Source organism: Hoplias malabaricus, chromosome Y (genome assembly GCF_029633855.1).
Source record: "Hoplias malabaricus isolate fHopMal1 chromosome Y, fHopMal1.hap1, whole genome shotgun sequence".
Classification (NCBI taxonomy): domain Eukaryota; kingdom Metazoa; phylum Chordata; class Actinopteri; order Characiformes; family Erythrinidae; genus Hoplias; species Hoplias malabaricus.
Genome location: NC_089820.1, coordinates 39,581,358 through 39,598,401, shown reverse-complemented (window position 1 = coordinate 39,598,401; position 17,044 = coordinate 39,581,358). Strand labels below are relative to the sequence as shown.

The 17,044-nt window shown below is 36.9% G+C and overlaps 2 protein-coding genes and 1 pseudogene across 4 annotated transcripts in view; 1 reads left to right on the top strand and 2 right to left on the bottom strand.

Annotated features, from left to right (window-relative positions):
* LOC136678216 (venom factor-like) overlaps window positions 1–3,684 on the bottom strand; it is a 59,210-nt gene extending 55,526 nt beyond the window's left edge. For all 3 annotated transcript variants that reach the window (XM_066656182.1, XM_066656180.1, XM_066656181.1), the window contains exons 1-4: window positions 3,584–3,684; window positions 3,364–3,387; window positions 3,219–3,239; window positions 2,802–2,831 (exon numbers count right to left, since the gene is read on the bottom strand). In XM_066656182.1, the coding sequence (XP_066512279.1) occupies window positions 2,802–2,831; window positions 3,219–3,239; window positions 3,364–3,387; window positions 3,584–3,654 (146 nt within the window). In that variant the 5' untranslated portion in view covers window positions 3,655–3,684. The remainder of the gene's footprint in view (window positions 1–2,801; window positions 2,832–3,218; window positions 3,240–3,363; window positions 3,388–3,583) is intronic.
* A 2,250-nt stretch (window positions 3,685–5,934) lies between these two features.
* On the top strand, window positions 5,935–7,204 carry LOC136678430 (uncharacterized; annotated as a pseudogene).
* Window positions 7,205–7,413: 209 nt separating this feature from the next.
* Window positions 7,414–16,073, bottom strand: yju2b (YJU2 splicing factor homolog B). Its single transcript, XM_066656188.1, has 10 exons — window positions 15,942–16,073; window positions 15,109–15,164; window positions 14,963–15,016; window positions 13,757–13,839; window positions 13,208–13,263; window positions 12,275–12,335; window positions 11,649–11,791; window positions 11,155–11,327; window positions 8,472–8,610; window positions 7,414–8,282 (listed from the first exon to the last, which is right to left on the bottom strand). Exons 2-10 carry the CDS (start codon window positions 15,109–15,111, stop codon window positions 7,777–7,779), a joined length of 1,218 nt encoding a protein of 405 aa, XP_066512285.1. The 5' UTR covers window positions 15,112–15,164; window positions 15,942–16,073; the 3' UTR covers window positions 7,414–7,776.
* Window positions 16,074–17,044: the final 971 nt, after the last annotated feature.

Genomic DNA, 17,044 nt, shown 5'->3' with positions numbered 1-17,044 from the left:
AATTGTGGGCTAGATTTACAAAGACTGGACTGCAGCTGGAGTCAGTGCTTCAACAACCACCACGCACAGATGTATGCAAGACATGCGTTTCAGCTGTCGCATTCCTTGTGTCAAGCCACTCTTCAACAAGAGACAGGGTCATAAGTGTCCCTCCTTGGCTAAAGACTTAAAGGACTGGACTGCTGCTGAGTGGTCCAAAGTTATGTTCTCTAATATAAGTAAATTTTGCATTTCCTTTGGAAAGGTAGAGGAGGTGAGGCACAGAATACACGTTGCTTGAGGTCCAGTGTAAAGTTTCTAGTCAGTGATGGTTTGGGGTGCCATGTCATCTGCTGGTGTTGGTCCACTGTGTTTTCTGAGCTCCAAGGTCAACGCAACCGTCTACCAGGAAGTTTTAGAGCACTTCCTGCAGCTTCCTGCTGCTGACCAACTTTATGGAGATGCAGATTTCATTTTCCAACAGGATTTGGCACCTGCACACAGTTCCAAAGCTACCAGTACCTGGTTTAAGGACCATGGTATCCCTGTTCTTAATTGGCCAGCTAACTCATCTGACCTTAACCCCATAGAAAATCTGTGGGTTATTGTGAAGGGGAAGATGCAATACACCAGAACCAACTATGCAGAAGAGCTGAAGGCCACTATCAGAGCAACCTGGGCTCTCATATAACACCTGAGCAGTGCCACAGACTGATTGACTCCATGCCGAGCCGCATTGCTACAGTAATTCGGGCAAAAGGAGCCCCAACTAAGTATTGGGTGCTGTACATGCTCATACTTTTCAGTTGGCCAGCATTTCTAAAAATCCTTTTATTGTATTGGTCTTAAGTAATATTCTAATTTTCTGAGAAACTGAATTTGGGGTTTTCATTAGTTGTCAGTTATAATCATCAAATTAAAAGAAATAAACACTTGAAATATCAGTTTGTGTATAATGAATGTGTATAATATACAAGTTTCACATTTTGAATGGAATTACTGAAATAAATCAACGTTTTTATGATATTTTAATTTTATCCCCAGCACCTGTATTTATCTAATGTTTGAGCTTCACTGTTGAGGTATTATGAAATTCTGATATAGATTTTTATAATTATCATATGTTTGCTATTCTGGACTTATCCATCCATCCATTATCTGTAGCCGCTTATCCAATTTAGGGTCGCGGGGGGTCCAGAGCCTACCTGGAATCATCGGGCGCAAGGCGGGAATACACCCTGCAGGGGACGCCAGTCCTTTACAGGGCAACACAGACACACACACATTCCCTCACACCTACGGACACTTTCGAGTCGCCACTCCACCTGCAACGTGTGTTTTTGGACTGTGGGAGGAAACCGGAGCACCCAGAGGAAACCCACGCGGACAACACACCAACTCCTCACAGACAGTCACCCGGAGCTGGAATCGAACCCACAATCTCCAGGCCCCTGGAGCTGTGTGACTGCGACACTACCTGCTGCGCCACCGTGCCGCCCTATTCTGAACTTATCTAATGTTTAATTATTTATTTATACTTACAAATATTTGAATCCTGTTAATTATTTAAAAGATAAATTAACACAGATAGATGAGCTGATAGTATCCCATTTATGTTAACAAAACTCTTACACGATTTAGTCAAATCTAGGTCAATGGATCTTTCCATTCTGGAAGGTTTTTATGCTGAAATAAAACAGAGTAAGCCTCATTAATCTATATCCTCCAATTTTATGTGTGCCTGCTCTAATCAGCTATAACATTAAAATGAGTTCTTTGCTTATTTATCAGCTCAGCTTAACATGTAGGTGCACTTTATGGTTATACAACTACAGACTGTAGGCCATCGGTTGCTCTTCATACTTTCTACTATCTACCAAGATAAGGACCACCACAGAGCAAGGTCCCAAGTTTCGTGCAAATTAGTGTTTTATGAAAATAATCTCATTAAAAATTTAGATCATTTTATTTGTATTTTTATTTCTCTTCAGTTTTATTATGTTTTTGTTATTTATTTTCAAATATGTCATTGTCATTATGTCAATATGTATAGTGTTCTTGATGTGTTTTGTGTTATTAGAAACAAGATTATTTCATTCTGGAATAAATCACTGCAAAATATTTTATTTAGTATATATAAAAATTGAGTTACACAGTTACAGACTGTTGTCATCTGTACTTTGTTAGTCCTTTTTCACCATGTTCTTCAGTGGTCAGGGCCCCCTAGGGACCACCACAGAACAGTTTGATCATTTGTGGATCAGAACAGCAGTGCATTCTGCGTCACTGCTTAACTGAGAATAGTTCACCAACCAGAACTATTCAGCTAACAGCATCCAGTGAACACAGAGAAGTACTAGAGGATGAGCAACACAAATTTTGCAGTAACAGATGAGCTGCTGTCTCTGACTTTAGGTGGGTGTATCATACAACAGTGAGTGAACACTGTGCTTACACACTTCAGCAGCACTGCGGTTTCTGACCCACTCATACCATCAAACATACACTAACACACCACCACGCCATTAGTGTCAAAGCACCATGGCCCATATCTTACCTGCTCTGGGTGGTCCTTTGAGGACCCTAAAGAACAAGGTTAAAGGGGGCTAACAAAGTATGTTGAGCAATCAGTTTGCAAAATATGGTAAATGAAGCTAATAAAATTAACAGAGTATAGAAACAAGAAGGCCAGTTTAATTTTATGGCAGAGAAATGTACATTATTACATCATTTATACTGATATGTTTTATAGTTTATATATAAAGAATTATATATGTTAAAATGATTTTTTGTTTGTAGACTTTGGAAATATTTGCTCTTACGTTGGTGGCAGGGCAAAGTCTGGTGTCAGACTGCAAACAAAGATAACAAATGATTAAACAACTACAGCAAATAAAAATGTTATTGTTTCTTTCAATGTTTAAAAAAACATAATTATTGATTTACATTATATTTTGTGTAATTATCTACCCTAAAATATGATCTTCTGTGTTGAAATTTGAAATACTCATATTGATATAATAACAACATTTTAAATTGTTTGTTATTCTGGCCCAATATAATATTTCTTTATTCCTGTTTACACCTTTTTCATATGCCATTAATAATTTAAAATGTAAATTTACATATTACACTCATTTATGTACTTGTATGAAACTGCTTCCCAACTACAAAATTCTTACACTAATTTTTAAAAAAAAATTAAATGCATTTTTAAAAATAAATTAGAGTTTACTTACAAAGGATAGGGATGACGGTAGCTGTGGAATAAATAAAAATATAATTTAGGGAGGTATATTGTAATATTTTCTACAAATTTCTATTTCAAAGCAAGTCAAATTTTAAACTCATCAAGAAATGGCATCAAGTTGTTAAAATACATACTGAATTTGTGGTTCCCACCAGGGCCTGCAATCAATAATATGTTAATTATATACAGTTCATAAATGTACATAATTATTCTCAACACTTACAGTTAGTTTCCCATAATGTATCTTATTCAAAGGTAAACATTTACCGTAGACATAACAGTTTACCCTGCAGTAAAATTTAAACTAAGCCTAAATGTGGTCTCTAAAGAAACTGCTTTTAAATGCCAACTCACCTGTAAGGATACTGCGCATTTAAGTAATCACAGATAGACAACAGCAACAAAACGACTCTTAAAGAGAACATCTTTTAGATGCTTCTGACAGTAAGCTAACATCTCAATGAAAATGGATAAACAAAAACCTGGTGGGATCCCACTTATGCTTACAAAGCTCTTACACAAGATTCAGTCAATCGTTGCTCAATAGGTGAGTTATGGACCTTACACCATAGGTTAGCACAAAGCTAAAGCTTATAACAGGTCTTGTAATAATAGCTTCTAATAAGGTTTTACATTAAATACTACAACTTTCTAGGTCGGTAAAGTTTGTTTGAGTATTTGATGCCATTGTTGGCACGTATAAACATCAGAATAATCAGGTAATAAATTATAGATTACAAACCCATTTCCAAAACATGGTTTTGAATCGTCTTTATATGCCTATACAAACACAAAAAAATGGTTGTTTTTCAGTCAAAAATGTAGGTTTCCCTACAGAGATGCAGAGGGCATTTATGCATTTTTGAGCATTTCTAGGCATAAATTGCTAAATCTAGTGATTTTCTACATTTTAACCTAATATGACAGCAGAGATAATAGTGCTGTCTCAGTTTTTACTGGAAAAATCTTAAATTCAAGATGTAGTAATATAGTTTTTAGAAATAAGCTTCAATATTTGTTTTAAGTTTTGTAATAATATAGATTTGTAAATGAGAATATTTTTGTACACACACATTTAAAATAATGTACTATAAAATATTCTTTGAACAATGCCATAGAAGAACCACTTTTGGTTCCAGAAAGAAAGCTTTTTGGTTAATATATTTAAAAAAGAAAAGAAATTTAAAATTGAATAATGGATTTTTAAACCTTTAAAAGTTTCAAACTTCTTCACACTGGCATCTTTTAAATGGTTCTTTATGGAATCAAAAATGGGCATTGCTTTAAAAAATTGAGTCAAATCACTTTTATTACAAGGAACATGCATTAATTTGCCTAGCTGAAGTTGACATAAAACATAATATAATTGCTTGGAAATTAAGTGTTTTTCAGAACACCCAAAAATGTTATCTGCTTTTGCTGAATAAAATGTGACATTACATTAATACAGGAAAGCCATTTAAGGTGCTCAACCTGAAGTAAAAATGGGTCTGTCATATTTATATCATTTAAAGTTAAGCGATCTTACTAACTTTAATTTGTTATAATTAAACTAATTTGGGGGGGGGGGGGGGTCGTATATTTTTTTTAATTTTTCAAAAATAATTCTTCACTGATAATACAAGTTGTTTGAAAGGAGAAATATACATCTAATTATTTGAGGAGATCCTAGCATATTTATGGATGAATGTATTGCCAGACCTCTCCATAATAGAATATACCCATGAGTTTGCAGTTATATAATACTCAGACACATGGCATGTCTTACCTTACTGAACGAGAGTATACCATTTTTTCACCATTGTATGTAATTCTGAAGAATTTTTATATATTTATTTATTTATTTTTATCAAAGTTTCTGATTAAATATATTTCTTGTTTCAAAATGAATACTAAACACCTCTGACCATGCTTCTGTGTCTATTGGGTTATCCTAGTTTTTTGAAAACAGTGCCAAAAATAAAAAATAAAAATAAATTGAGGAATGCATGCCATTAGCAGGCTGACTTCTAGACATTAGTTTGGTAACTTAACTTTGTTTTGCTTTAACTTTAATTAAAAATTAAGAATAATTGTTTCCTCATATATTCCCACAAACTTATGCAGTCTGAAAAACAATCACATTTATACACGTCCAGGCTCCAGCCAAAATAAGCAAAACTTGCAAAACATCAGACACATACAGCTATAATTCAGAAACACTTTTCATAAATGTTACAAAAAGTCACCAACTTGTTCCTTATGGAGATCAGAGGAGCAACTCAGAAATGACCAATTGACATGAAAATGGGCAGACAGGTACTGATGGATATCCCGAATCAAATTCTTATATGATATTATTGAATATAAAAAAAGCATGCAGCATTCAGTAGGTTTTTGAAAGACTTAACATTGCCTGAACATAATGAAACCTGAATGCAATGCCCATGGACACACTTCATAAAAGCCTCTGAAAACTTTCTCTTGCTCCTTCTATAGTAGAGAACTACCGACCAGCCTCTCTCCTCCCCTTCCTGTCTAAAATCATTGAAAGAGCTGTCTTTAAGCAGGCAACAAAATTCCTCTCCCAACATAACCTTCTTGACTCGAACCAATCCGGCTTCAAGAGCGGCCACTCGACGGAAACTGCACTTCTGTCAGTAATGGAAGCTCTTAAAGATGCCAAAGCAACAGGTCAGTCCTCAGTTCTCATTCTGCTTGACCTATCAGCAGCATTTGATACGGTCAACCACCACATCTTATTAAACAAACTCACTGACATGGGCTTCAAGAACAATGCACTCTCCTGGTTTGAGTCTTATCTCACTGGACGATCCTTCAGTGTGTCATGGCTTGGACAAACATCAGCGCGACACCACTTCACCACAGGTGTGCCCCAAGGCTCAGTGCTGGGACCCCTCCTCTTTGCCTTGTACTCCACCTCTCTAGGCCCAATCATACATTTGCACGGCTTCTCCTATCATTGCTATGCAGATTACACACAGCTCTATTTATCCTTTCCTCCAGGAGACACTTCAGTGGCAACTCGAATCTCTGACTGTCTCTCTGACATATCTACATGGATGAAGGAACATCACCTCCAATTGAATTTATCCAAAACTGAACTACTGGTCCTCCCAGCCAAGCAAGCTATTTTCCACAACATCAGCATCAAGCTAGAGTTCCTATCAGTGGCTCCCACCAAGTTTGTAAGAAACCTAGGTGTCATGGTTGATGACCAGCTGATATTCGCAGATCACGTTACCGCTGTAGCTCAATTGTGCCGCTTCTCCCTATTCAACATAAGGAAGATTAGGCCATACCTAACTCAACATACAACACAGCTCCTCGTTCAGACATTAATCTCCCGTCTAGACTATTGTAACACCCTCCTAACAGGTCTTCCGGCCTGTGCTGTGAGACCGCTACAGATAATCCAGAATGCTGCAGCACGCCTGGTCTTCAACCAACCAAAAAGAGCACATGTCACGCCCCTATTAGTTGAGCTGCATTGGCTACCCTTAGCTGCTCGCATCAAATTTAAATCACTAATGATGGCCTTCAGAGTATTCACTGGTTCTGCTCCCATCTACCTCAATAGACTCTTAAAACCATACGTTAGCGCCCGCCCTCTCCGTTCCTTAAAGGAGCGCCAACTAACACGACCAACCCCTCCGTACAGGTCAGTTGAGGCTATTCTCATCTCTGGTACCATGCTGGTGGAACGAACTTCCAAGCAGAGCAGAGCAACAGAAACCCTCTCTGCATTCAAGAAATCATTGAAAACCCAGCTCTTCCGAGAGTATCTTTTGCACTGAATGTCTTTCTTTAATGCACTTATCACTTCCTGCATATTGCACATAATGTAAGGTATTTTGTATAATTTGTGCTGTAGTTCGAATGTTAGATCCTCTTTTGTAAGTTGCTTTGGATAAAAGAGTCTGCCAAATGCATAAATGTAAATGTAAATGTAAATATCATTATAATAGCCCCTAAGAGGAGCAATTCATGTTCCACAACTGGGAAATTACACTTCACACAGAATCTGACTCACCTCAGACTCTTCAAAACTTCTCTCACACACACACACAAAATACATACATTACACACACCCATGTGTAAGTATTCACAAACATACAAACAGGTTCAAGATTCCGAATCAATAATCATAACATATGGACACATTCAAGCTCACATTTGTTTGTCTCATTTATTCGAAAGAGGTTCATCACTGTGGTATTGGGCTTCATGATATGTATATCGAAGGGTTCAACTTTGAGATGCAAACAAGAGTACAAATACAATTGTCAGAACTGCATGCAGAGTGTTGGATATATTTGATAGAGGAAAGGATTCTGAGACATGTGTATAGATTTATCTGGACATTTAGCAGTTTTTGTAAACAATGCCTGCTTAGAAACATAAAGCCAAAAATAAAATCAAAATCATGTGGCAAAGTACTCTCCAATTACATATGATATAAAGTTCACAAGCTGAATTATTTTTAATAGGTTTGTTTTCAAATGATCATGTTTGATAAAGAGTCCAAATAAAATCTCAAAACGTCCTCATTGTCCTGGATCAGAGTCAGAGTCACTGTAGTCAGCTACTAGAGACCTCCCAGTGCAGAGATTGGTGTTCTTGTCCACCATAAGGGTTTGCTCTTTTAAATGTTCTGAGGTGGTTAATGTACAAATGTCCTGTCTCTCCTCTGATGGCTGTGTTACAGAGGAGTAGCTGTGTTTGTCTGTGTTCTCTAGATCATCTCTGTCTGAAGTGATTTTGTTCGTGCTTGAAGCAGAATGGCTTTCAAAGTCGTTAAAGCTGGAGGTAGAAGATGGGGTCTGGCTGGGGCTGCTGGATGCTGTGCTGCACCCATCTGACTTCCTGCGAACCAGGTATATAGGGCTAGGTGGGATGCAGCTCAGGGCTTTCACAGCAGCTGCATCTCTGCCCTGCTGACCAAGCTTCTGCAGCAGACTTCCAACAGCTCCCCCAGATGAAGTGGATGAAGAGCTGAACCAGGATCGAGATGAGATCTGTTGCCTCTTGGACTGCTGCTTGTCCTCATACGCTGAGAGACAAAAGGTGGAAAGAGAGTAAAATAAGAGGTTCTGTTGTAAACCCACTCACAAGAATCAGCTTGGTTGACTAAATGTGAAGTAAATAGACTTTCAAAATTAAACATTCCTGAGGAAGTTTCTCTTGATCTAATTAGACACTGATCCAATCAATGAACACACAAAAATTCCTAGTCACTCACAATCAGGACTCCGAAAGGTCAGCAGGGAGGCAAGCCTTTTGTCCTCATCTTTTTCTGGCAGCAGCGGGATGGACAGACCCAATCTCTTTCGCACTGCGTTGTCTCTCTCCTCCTCTTCAGATATTGCTTTCTTTTCTTCCTGTTGGTAGTATATAATAGTATAAAAAGGCCTGCTTTAGGCTAAGAAAATGTTCCTACTGGTCAAGTAACTGTAAATTGTTTCTTCTACACTCTCATATATCTTGGTTTGTATGTGAGGGCGTGTGTGTGAGAGAGAGAGAGAGAGAGAGAGAGAGAGAGAGAGAGAGAGAGAGAGAGAGAGAGAGAGAGAGAGAGAGAGAGAGAGAAACGAGTTAGATTACAAAAAATTTGAGAGAAAAACCTAAACCAGTGTAAAGTTGACAGAACATCATCACTTCCTGTTTGTACAAAAATTACTAATAGGTTCATATTTGGTGTATTGACATTCCAGTCCCATAATATTAAAATTAGTATATAACAGAGGCGATTGCTCTAAGACTGCAAGGGAAGCTCAGCTTCCCCTAAAATGTCAAAAAAATAAGTGATCAAATATATACTGTTGTGTGTACATGTCATTGAATAAATATGCACTACAACGTGCTCAACTTTTGTTCAGAATCAGCTCTTTATCGCTGGTAAAGACGCGGCTTTCATCTCAATCATTCCCGCAGTGCTTTAAACAGAGTTCAATAGCGAAGTGCAGCGAAACGAGACGAGTCACTGGATAAATGCTGGACTTTGACCCGCCCATCGGATGCTCAGCGTCTCTGGGGGTCTATGGGGCAGTGGGCTGGCCTCGGCTGGCCCGGACGCTCAGCTTCTGCATGATGATTGGATGATCTGGCTGAGGCTGAATCCCTTTTTGATTGACAGCTAAATGAGCGAATCAGCGATCCTTTGGTGTAGAGATCCGTGGGAGCATTACATTTTCATTCTGTTCTGAGTTGAACCGGAGACTTTCTTAAACCTCTTAGCGGCATTTTCTTTGTTAAAAACGACTAGCGACAAATAGAGCTTCTATTTCTGGTGGGTTTTTTGTAGCTGCTTGTGTTTGGAGACTGACTTCTATCACTCTTTCTGACTTCTATCGCAGTTTCTGTCCAACGGGTGCTGCTAAGCCCTTCCACCGTCACAAAGCACTCACAGGCGGACACACTTCACGTGGGCCAAGGCTGTATAAGCAGCCTAGCTCTGATGGCCATTGAGAGGACACTAGTCAAGTCCCTGGAAAAGACGCCTTGTAGGTACGACATGGGTCAAAGAGCATTTTCTTGAAAAGGAACGGAGGGTAGAATTTACGTATAAATAAACCGACACATTTTATGATGTAGGCTGAAATTGAGCTTCCCCTCCTTGAAAGACCAGCATCCGCCACTGGTATATAGTATAGTCTACATATGCTTTGTGTATCTCATGAACAGATGTCACATTTTACAGTTTTTAAAACCATGTTTGGGTGCATTACAACCATATATTTTTTGTTTAAATAAAATAAATCACTAAAACTAAATTGTGGTGCACGTCTTCAATATCTCATTGCTGATTTGGGTTGATTTGGCAGAAAACTTTAATGGATGAATAATATATTCTGTTACAATACATAAAACAGTAATATATTAAAAATAAGTTTAGAATACACTCATAACTCATCTTGATGAGACACATTGGGAAAACTATACAGTTGTAATTACATTCACAGTGTTGCAGGTTGGCACTTCTTGTTATGTAATTATTCGGTTAATATCTAAAATTCTAATATTCTTGCAGAAACACGAGCAGGGCTTTTGATTATACATTTACATTTATTACAGCGCTAATACACTGCCTGTTTTTTCCATAGGCAAGGCTCATATGGGCTTGCATTATGAGGTTGAGGCATGAGAGAATTTTGTGTGCATGCCTTCAAGCTTCAGATTCAAGGGTGCCATCACTAGGAATCGGTTACCAGGTTTTGAATCTGTGACGTATTTCCTGTTAAAACCGAGAAACGATCAGATTTTTGAGAAGCAAGCTCAAATTTTTGAAGCGAGGAAAACTGAGAAGCGAGCAGATTTTTGAGAAGCGAGAACGAGCTCAAATTTTTGAAGTGAGGAAAAAACGGGAGCGTGCACTGAAAACAGTGAAACGAGAGCACGGAGCTACATCGCTGTCGCTGTTTTCACTCGGTTTTCATGATTCTGTTGAGTCTGACTTGCTCGATTTAGTGTCGTTTTGGCGCTCTTGCATAAAAGACAGTGATTTCACTCCATGTGGACTCCTTCAGTCACTACAAGAGAGCAGAATAGCCTGACACTCCCATAATATTCAGGTTTACATTTCTTTATTAATAGTCATTGTTTCCAAATTATAAGCCTAAAGATTATGCTATGTATTAAATCAGAGCTGGTATTGGATCAGAACCTGTGTCATCTACACTCACATTACAGGCAAAGAAGTTTGTGAATCTTTCCTATTCTAACACATCAGGTTGAATGAAGAATATTAATATGTAGGTTTTACTGCGACTCCAACTAAAGAAAAGTTCTTTATTAAAAGGGGTTTACTGCCTGCCTTTTTTACTCTGTCAAAGCATGAAAAATGATTCAAAATACATTTTTGTTTCATTTCAACAGATCCCATGGTTTAATTAAAAAGGGCTATATGACGGTTAATTGCAATTTACCCTGAACCTCCTGCGGAGGGCGCTGTTGAGCTCAAAGTCATCCTTCCATCCAGCCTGGTGTTCCTGTAGCTCTGAGAGGGAAGGAATTGCTGCACGGAGCTTCTCTTTGTCTTTTCCCCCATGATCCAGCTTATACATGGCATCTGTCTCAAGCTTCTCCTTCTCACTATGCTCTAAAGAAGGAATGCAAAAAAAAAAAAAAAACAATGTTACAGAAGAACGACAAAGAGGAATAAAACTTTTTATATCACTGTGGTATCATTTAAGTCCCCTGAACTCAAAAGTTTTTCAGTAGTTACCTCCTGTTTAAGGTTTATGGATATTTCTATTCCATGTTTAGCTATTTTTAAACCCTTCCATATATACAAACTAATATTTAGCTATTTGAGAGTCAACACATTTTTATTTAAATTATTACTTGGTTTATGTCATGACTTTAGATGTTTGCATAAAATGAGTATGTATGTTTATATGTATTTGGGGTAAGAATTTACCAGTGGTAAGAATTTGTTCATTTTCAGCCATGTTCCACCTCTCCTCTTTTCGACTTGCTCCACTGACAATGACATAGTCGCATGTGGCTGGATCTGTCTGCATCTCTATGTAGTTAACACACAGGTGGCACTTCATTCTAAACCTAGGATCACATACACGCACAAGTTAACTCACTTGCACAAGTATAAAATCATATTGTCATTATGTATTCAATGTCATGCCCATACAAGGAATATCTGGTCTAAAAAATATGTTTGGAAAACTGTGCTATATCCCATAAAGCTTTCGCATTTCTCAAGAGTTGTTTCTGAAGTTGCATGTCCATGTTTTTATAGGAGAAAGCTGGGTAGCTGTGAGAGAGGCACTATTCTCCCCATTACAGGTCGGAGGAGCCTCACAATATTTTAGTTAAAAATACTACAGTGTTCCTTTAAAGCACTTGGTGTGAACAGGGCCACATATATGAAAATTGCTTCTGTCTAGGACCCTTTTGTCTATCCTTTGCCCAGATTGTTCTAAAAAGTGTTAAAACATCGAATAAAGCAAAGTGTAGGTCAGTAGACTTTGTAAAGTAATACTATTCAGCTTAATATAACATAATTAATATCTGTGGAAATTGTTTTACCTGTATATTGGTGTAGTGTAGTAATTTCCCACTTTCTTCTTTTCAGCATTATATCTCACCCCTAGAAGTGAAAGCATGTATAATACATACAAACTAGTGGTGTCAATTAGGGGTGGGAGATATGACAATACACTGAAAAACATTTTTATTAATTTCCAGAACACACTATTGCAACAAAATATATGTTATATGAATATTAATTATATGAAATATAATATACATTATATATATTATTATATTTAATATATATTAATAATTTTAAATGGTTTTATTTGTAAAAAAGTTATTTTACTACAAATGTAACAGTTTTGAACATTCAGAAGAAACAACAAAAAAGATCTTTAAACATTTGCTTATTTTGTAAACAACAGTAACTTACAAAGATTCTGATTTTTGTATAAAAAATAATAATAATTCTACTACACAACTAAAGCGCAGAATATTTAGTGTGTGCATATAAATAGCAAACTTAAACCATTATAGAAAACGTGACCTTAAATCTTCACAGTAAATAACAAAATAAATACATTCCTCCACCTCAGAGACACTTTCCACCGTATTTCACTGTGTGATTGCAACACTACCTACTGTGCCACCGTGCTGCCCGATACTTGAATTAGAATTTTTTAATTTGTTGAGGAATCGTTTCAAGACGATAGGTCAACAAAAACACAATGAAGCTTGGACAAAAGCTTTATTTGAGGATCTTTCAGCATTCAGCTCAAGTGTAGCGACTCTGTGTTTGCATCGCCTAATAAAATCACTAACACATCACTAGGCTCTGAGTGAATGCTGGGAGGAAGTTTGAACAAAGTTGGTAAAATGATTAATTTGCGTACAAAAAAAAGTATTCATTAAATTTTCCAGATTAGTGACACACTGTAACACATTAACAGCACTAAAAACATGAGGTGTAAACCCATGAATGCTTACCCATGCCTATGTGATTCTTGCAGCCATCACACCATATGTTATAGGGCATCTCAAACCTGGAGGTAAAAAACAGACATGGACCTCAGTGACATCTGCAAGGATGTCATATTTGGAGTAAGTGGCCCACAGTGAGATTTCAGATAATATGGGCCACTTTTGACCATGTAGCTTTAATTACTGTCAATACATTGGAAAGTGTGACCCAGTGCAACACCTTGGAAAATATTAGGGGAGCTCATAAGGGCTGGTCCAATACAGTGAAATAGATCAACATCCAGATTATACCCAACAAAGCAATTTTTTTTCTGTGATACTTTATATTTAGTTTAATACTTGAGTTTTTGAATTGGTTTCACAGGTGTAAATCTATATTTTGTACATGATTTCAGTCAGCAACAATATTTAATTAATAATTAAATTTTTATCAAATAATCATTCATTCATCCTAGTAAAACACTATTTAAGAGTTGCACTTGTGATGGAAAATAATCCCAAACGTCTGCATTAAAAGCTCAAAGAGCCTTGAGCGTGTGCTCTTGTGCCTGTTACCTGATAATAAGGATGCCCTGTGAAAGCTTCCTGGCTCTCTCTCGCAGTGGGTGAGTGTTCCAGTAACCATTGATGGAGCGATGCTGTAAAACAATAAACAAGCAGCAAAAAAAAATTGTAGGAGCAGTCATTTTCTCCATAGATTCTTCTTTACTTTATGAAAGATGTTATACTGACACCTTGTGCCCTGAATATATCACAAACTCTGTGCTAAATATGGCCACCCCATTTGGGAGACACACTCTATGGAGTATAAACAGATTAATTTGGGACTGTAAGGCAATTTGATTAAACACATTTTTCACTTGCACATTTACAATTTTAGGAAATTTTTCCTTTTGAGTATTCCTCTTCATGTTCTTTTACACTTTATGGTATCATGTTATATGTAGGGCTGTGCCATATATCATGTGCTATAATACTGCAAAATTATTTTTAAAATGATAAAAAAAAACAACAATATCACGATTATATACGATATTTTGACTTGTTTACATAATGCATCATTGCAATTACATGTAATATGGCAAACATTCATTACATCATTTAGGCATAGAAACGGGTAAGGTGGAAATTTGCTCTGCATTCAAAAATTTGCTCCAAAAGACGAGTGACTTCAGTCATATGTAGGTGGTTTGGAAATAAATTATCAATATCTGAATTGTTTACAAAATTAGCAAATGTTTAAACATTTATTTGTTGTTTCTTCTGAAAATTTGAAATTGTTAGATTTGTACTAAAATAAAATATAATTAAATATAACTTAAGTAAGAAATTAAGTATTTTATTATTCATTAATCATTCATTCATTGTCTGTAACCCTTATCCAGTTCAGGGTGGCAGTAGGTCCAGAGCCTACCCTGAATCACTGGGTGCAAGGCAGGATTACACCCAGGAGGGGGCAAATATATTATTAATTTAATATTAATATAACATTTATTTTGTTACAACAGTGTGTTCTTGAAATGAATACAAATTTTTTCTGTGTTTTTTCATATTGACAAGAATATTGTTATAGCAAAACACCCTGAAATATGATATTATTTTACGGTCATATCGCCCACCTCTACTTACATGTTTTATAAACCTAATAATCAATGATAAATAATCATGAATATTGTTTATTACTTTTTTGGAGGCAAAAATTATTAATGGCTCCTTTAAATTCATATGCTGAATAAAGATTTTTACAGAGCCCAACCTCACCTTGGCAGGGTCAAAATCTGGGGGGTAGTACTTGTTGACTCCTTTTCTCTCTCCCTAAAGAAAACAAAGTGATAAAGCAAATTAAGAAATGCATATATTAAATCATGTAAAATACAGTCCAAACTACAGCAAGAATAAATACACACCATGTTGGCAGTTAATGTTCAGGTTTTTCTCTCAGGAAGATGCCAAGACGATCCACCTGTGAACGAGGGAACAAATAAGAATAGATATCAAAGGAAAAGAAATAATAATAAAGTAATAATAATAATAATAATAATAATAATAGCAATTAAATATGTAAGCACAGAGATATAAATTGTGTGGTTTTAGTGTGTTTAGCTTTGAATGTTAATGCCTTGTTATATACCTACAAACATAGGCTGGTGTTGCAAATGCCATTAAGTTTTTAAACCCAACTCAGTGTCGTATGAAACATGTTGAAGAAATGTGATTACACTCATAGTTGTTAGTTTTTTTTAATTAATGTGGACCTGCTGTTTCAAATTATAAACATCAGTAAAGCAGTGACACGTTTCATATCATAGAAATAAGTCTTCAAGGATATTCTACCGCATTTGTTGTCCCATTACAACGTATACAATTCATTCGTACTGTTTTTGTAATGCTAGAATATTTCATAGGGAACTGCTTGGGTATAAACTGTGTAAATATAACCTCCGTTACAAGGTTCAACTGGGCACCATGAGAAATGGTACAATTTTGTATCTTTTCAACTCAATAAAACCCAAATTAATGTGAAATTAGAAACATATCCCTTCTAGTTTCATCTTTTCCTGACTGCTGCGTTACTGCAACGTTGAGTGGCGGATACTGGTAAATAAGAACGAACAACAGCTTTTCTTTTTTGTGTTGATTCAGAAATAATATTATGGCCATTAGTATGTGCTTAATTGGGTGTTACGTAATTGAGCGCAATAAAATATTAGAATTATTCCTGAAATGTCCCAGAACTTACCAAAATGCAAGGGGACGTTAGCCTCGAATGCTAACAGACTGTGTTCGTTTTTCTTCGGCGCAGTGCGTGTCAGTCATTAACACAGCGCCTCCAAGGGAGCGGAGCATGGGCGAGCACACAGCCACGCAGACGTTGAGAGAGTAATTAAACTTTGAGAGGAATCGTTGAAGATTAAGAGCCGACACGCATTGAAGAGAATATTAAAAATAAATAAATAAATAAATAAATAACATCTGAAATACACATAGTCCACATAGCCCAAATCTTTCATTCATTCATTCATTGTCTGTAAACGCTTATCCAGTTCAGGGTAACAGTGCGTCAGGAGCCTACCCCGAATCATTGGGCGCAAGACAGAAACACACCCTGGAGGGGGTGCCAGTCCTTCACAGGGCGACACACACTCACACACGCAAACCTATGGACATTTGTGAGTCGCCAATCCACCTACAAACGTGTATTTTTGGACTGTGGGAGGAAACCGAAGCACCTGGAGGAAACCCACAAGGACAGACAGTCACCCAAAGAGGGATTTGAAACCATGACCTCCAGATCCCTGGAGATGTGTGACTGCAACAGTACCTGCTGTGTCACCGTGCTTCCCTACGCAAAATCAAACTCAAGAATATACTCACAATGTTTTATTTGTTAAATTTTAAATTTAAATTTTATTTTATTTAAATGTTAAATATTTATTTATTTATTTTTTTTAATGAAAATAACGCCATGACAAAATGAAGAACAAAACATAATACACTAAAGAAAACATAGTTCACTTGGAATCAAAGAGTCGACACCAAGGAGATACCAAGGAGTCAGTCACGTGCTTAATTTAGTGTTGGAATTATCACCTGCATGTCTGAAACCGCGTCCTATTCACTACATGGGGCACTATTTTTGGGTTCCTATTCCATTTTGTATACATTCATTCATTCATTTTCTGTAACCTCTTATCCTGTTCAAGGTTGCGGTGGGTCTGGAGCCCACCCAGAATCATTGTGTGTAAGACAGTAACACATCCTGGAGGGGGCGCCAGTACTTCACAGGGCGACCCACACACACACACACACACACACACACACACACACATTCACACCTATGGA

Coding starts and splice junctions, on each gene's coding strand:
- yju2b (XM_066656188.1), bottom strand. Junction 12,336..13,207: donor CAAGAATCACATAGGCATGG/GTAAGCATTCAT, acceptor TTTCACTTCTAG/GGGTGAGATATAATGCTGAA. Junction 11,792..12,274: donor TACACTACACCAATATACAG/GTAAAACAATTT, acceptor ATGTGATCCTAG/GTTTAGAATGAAGTGCCACC.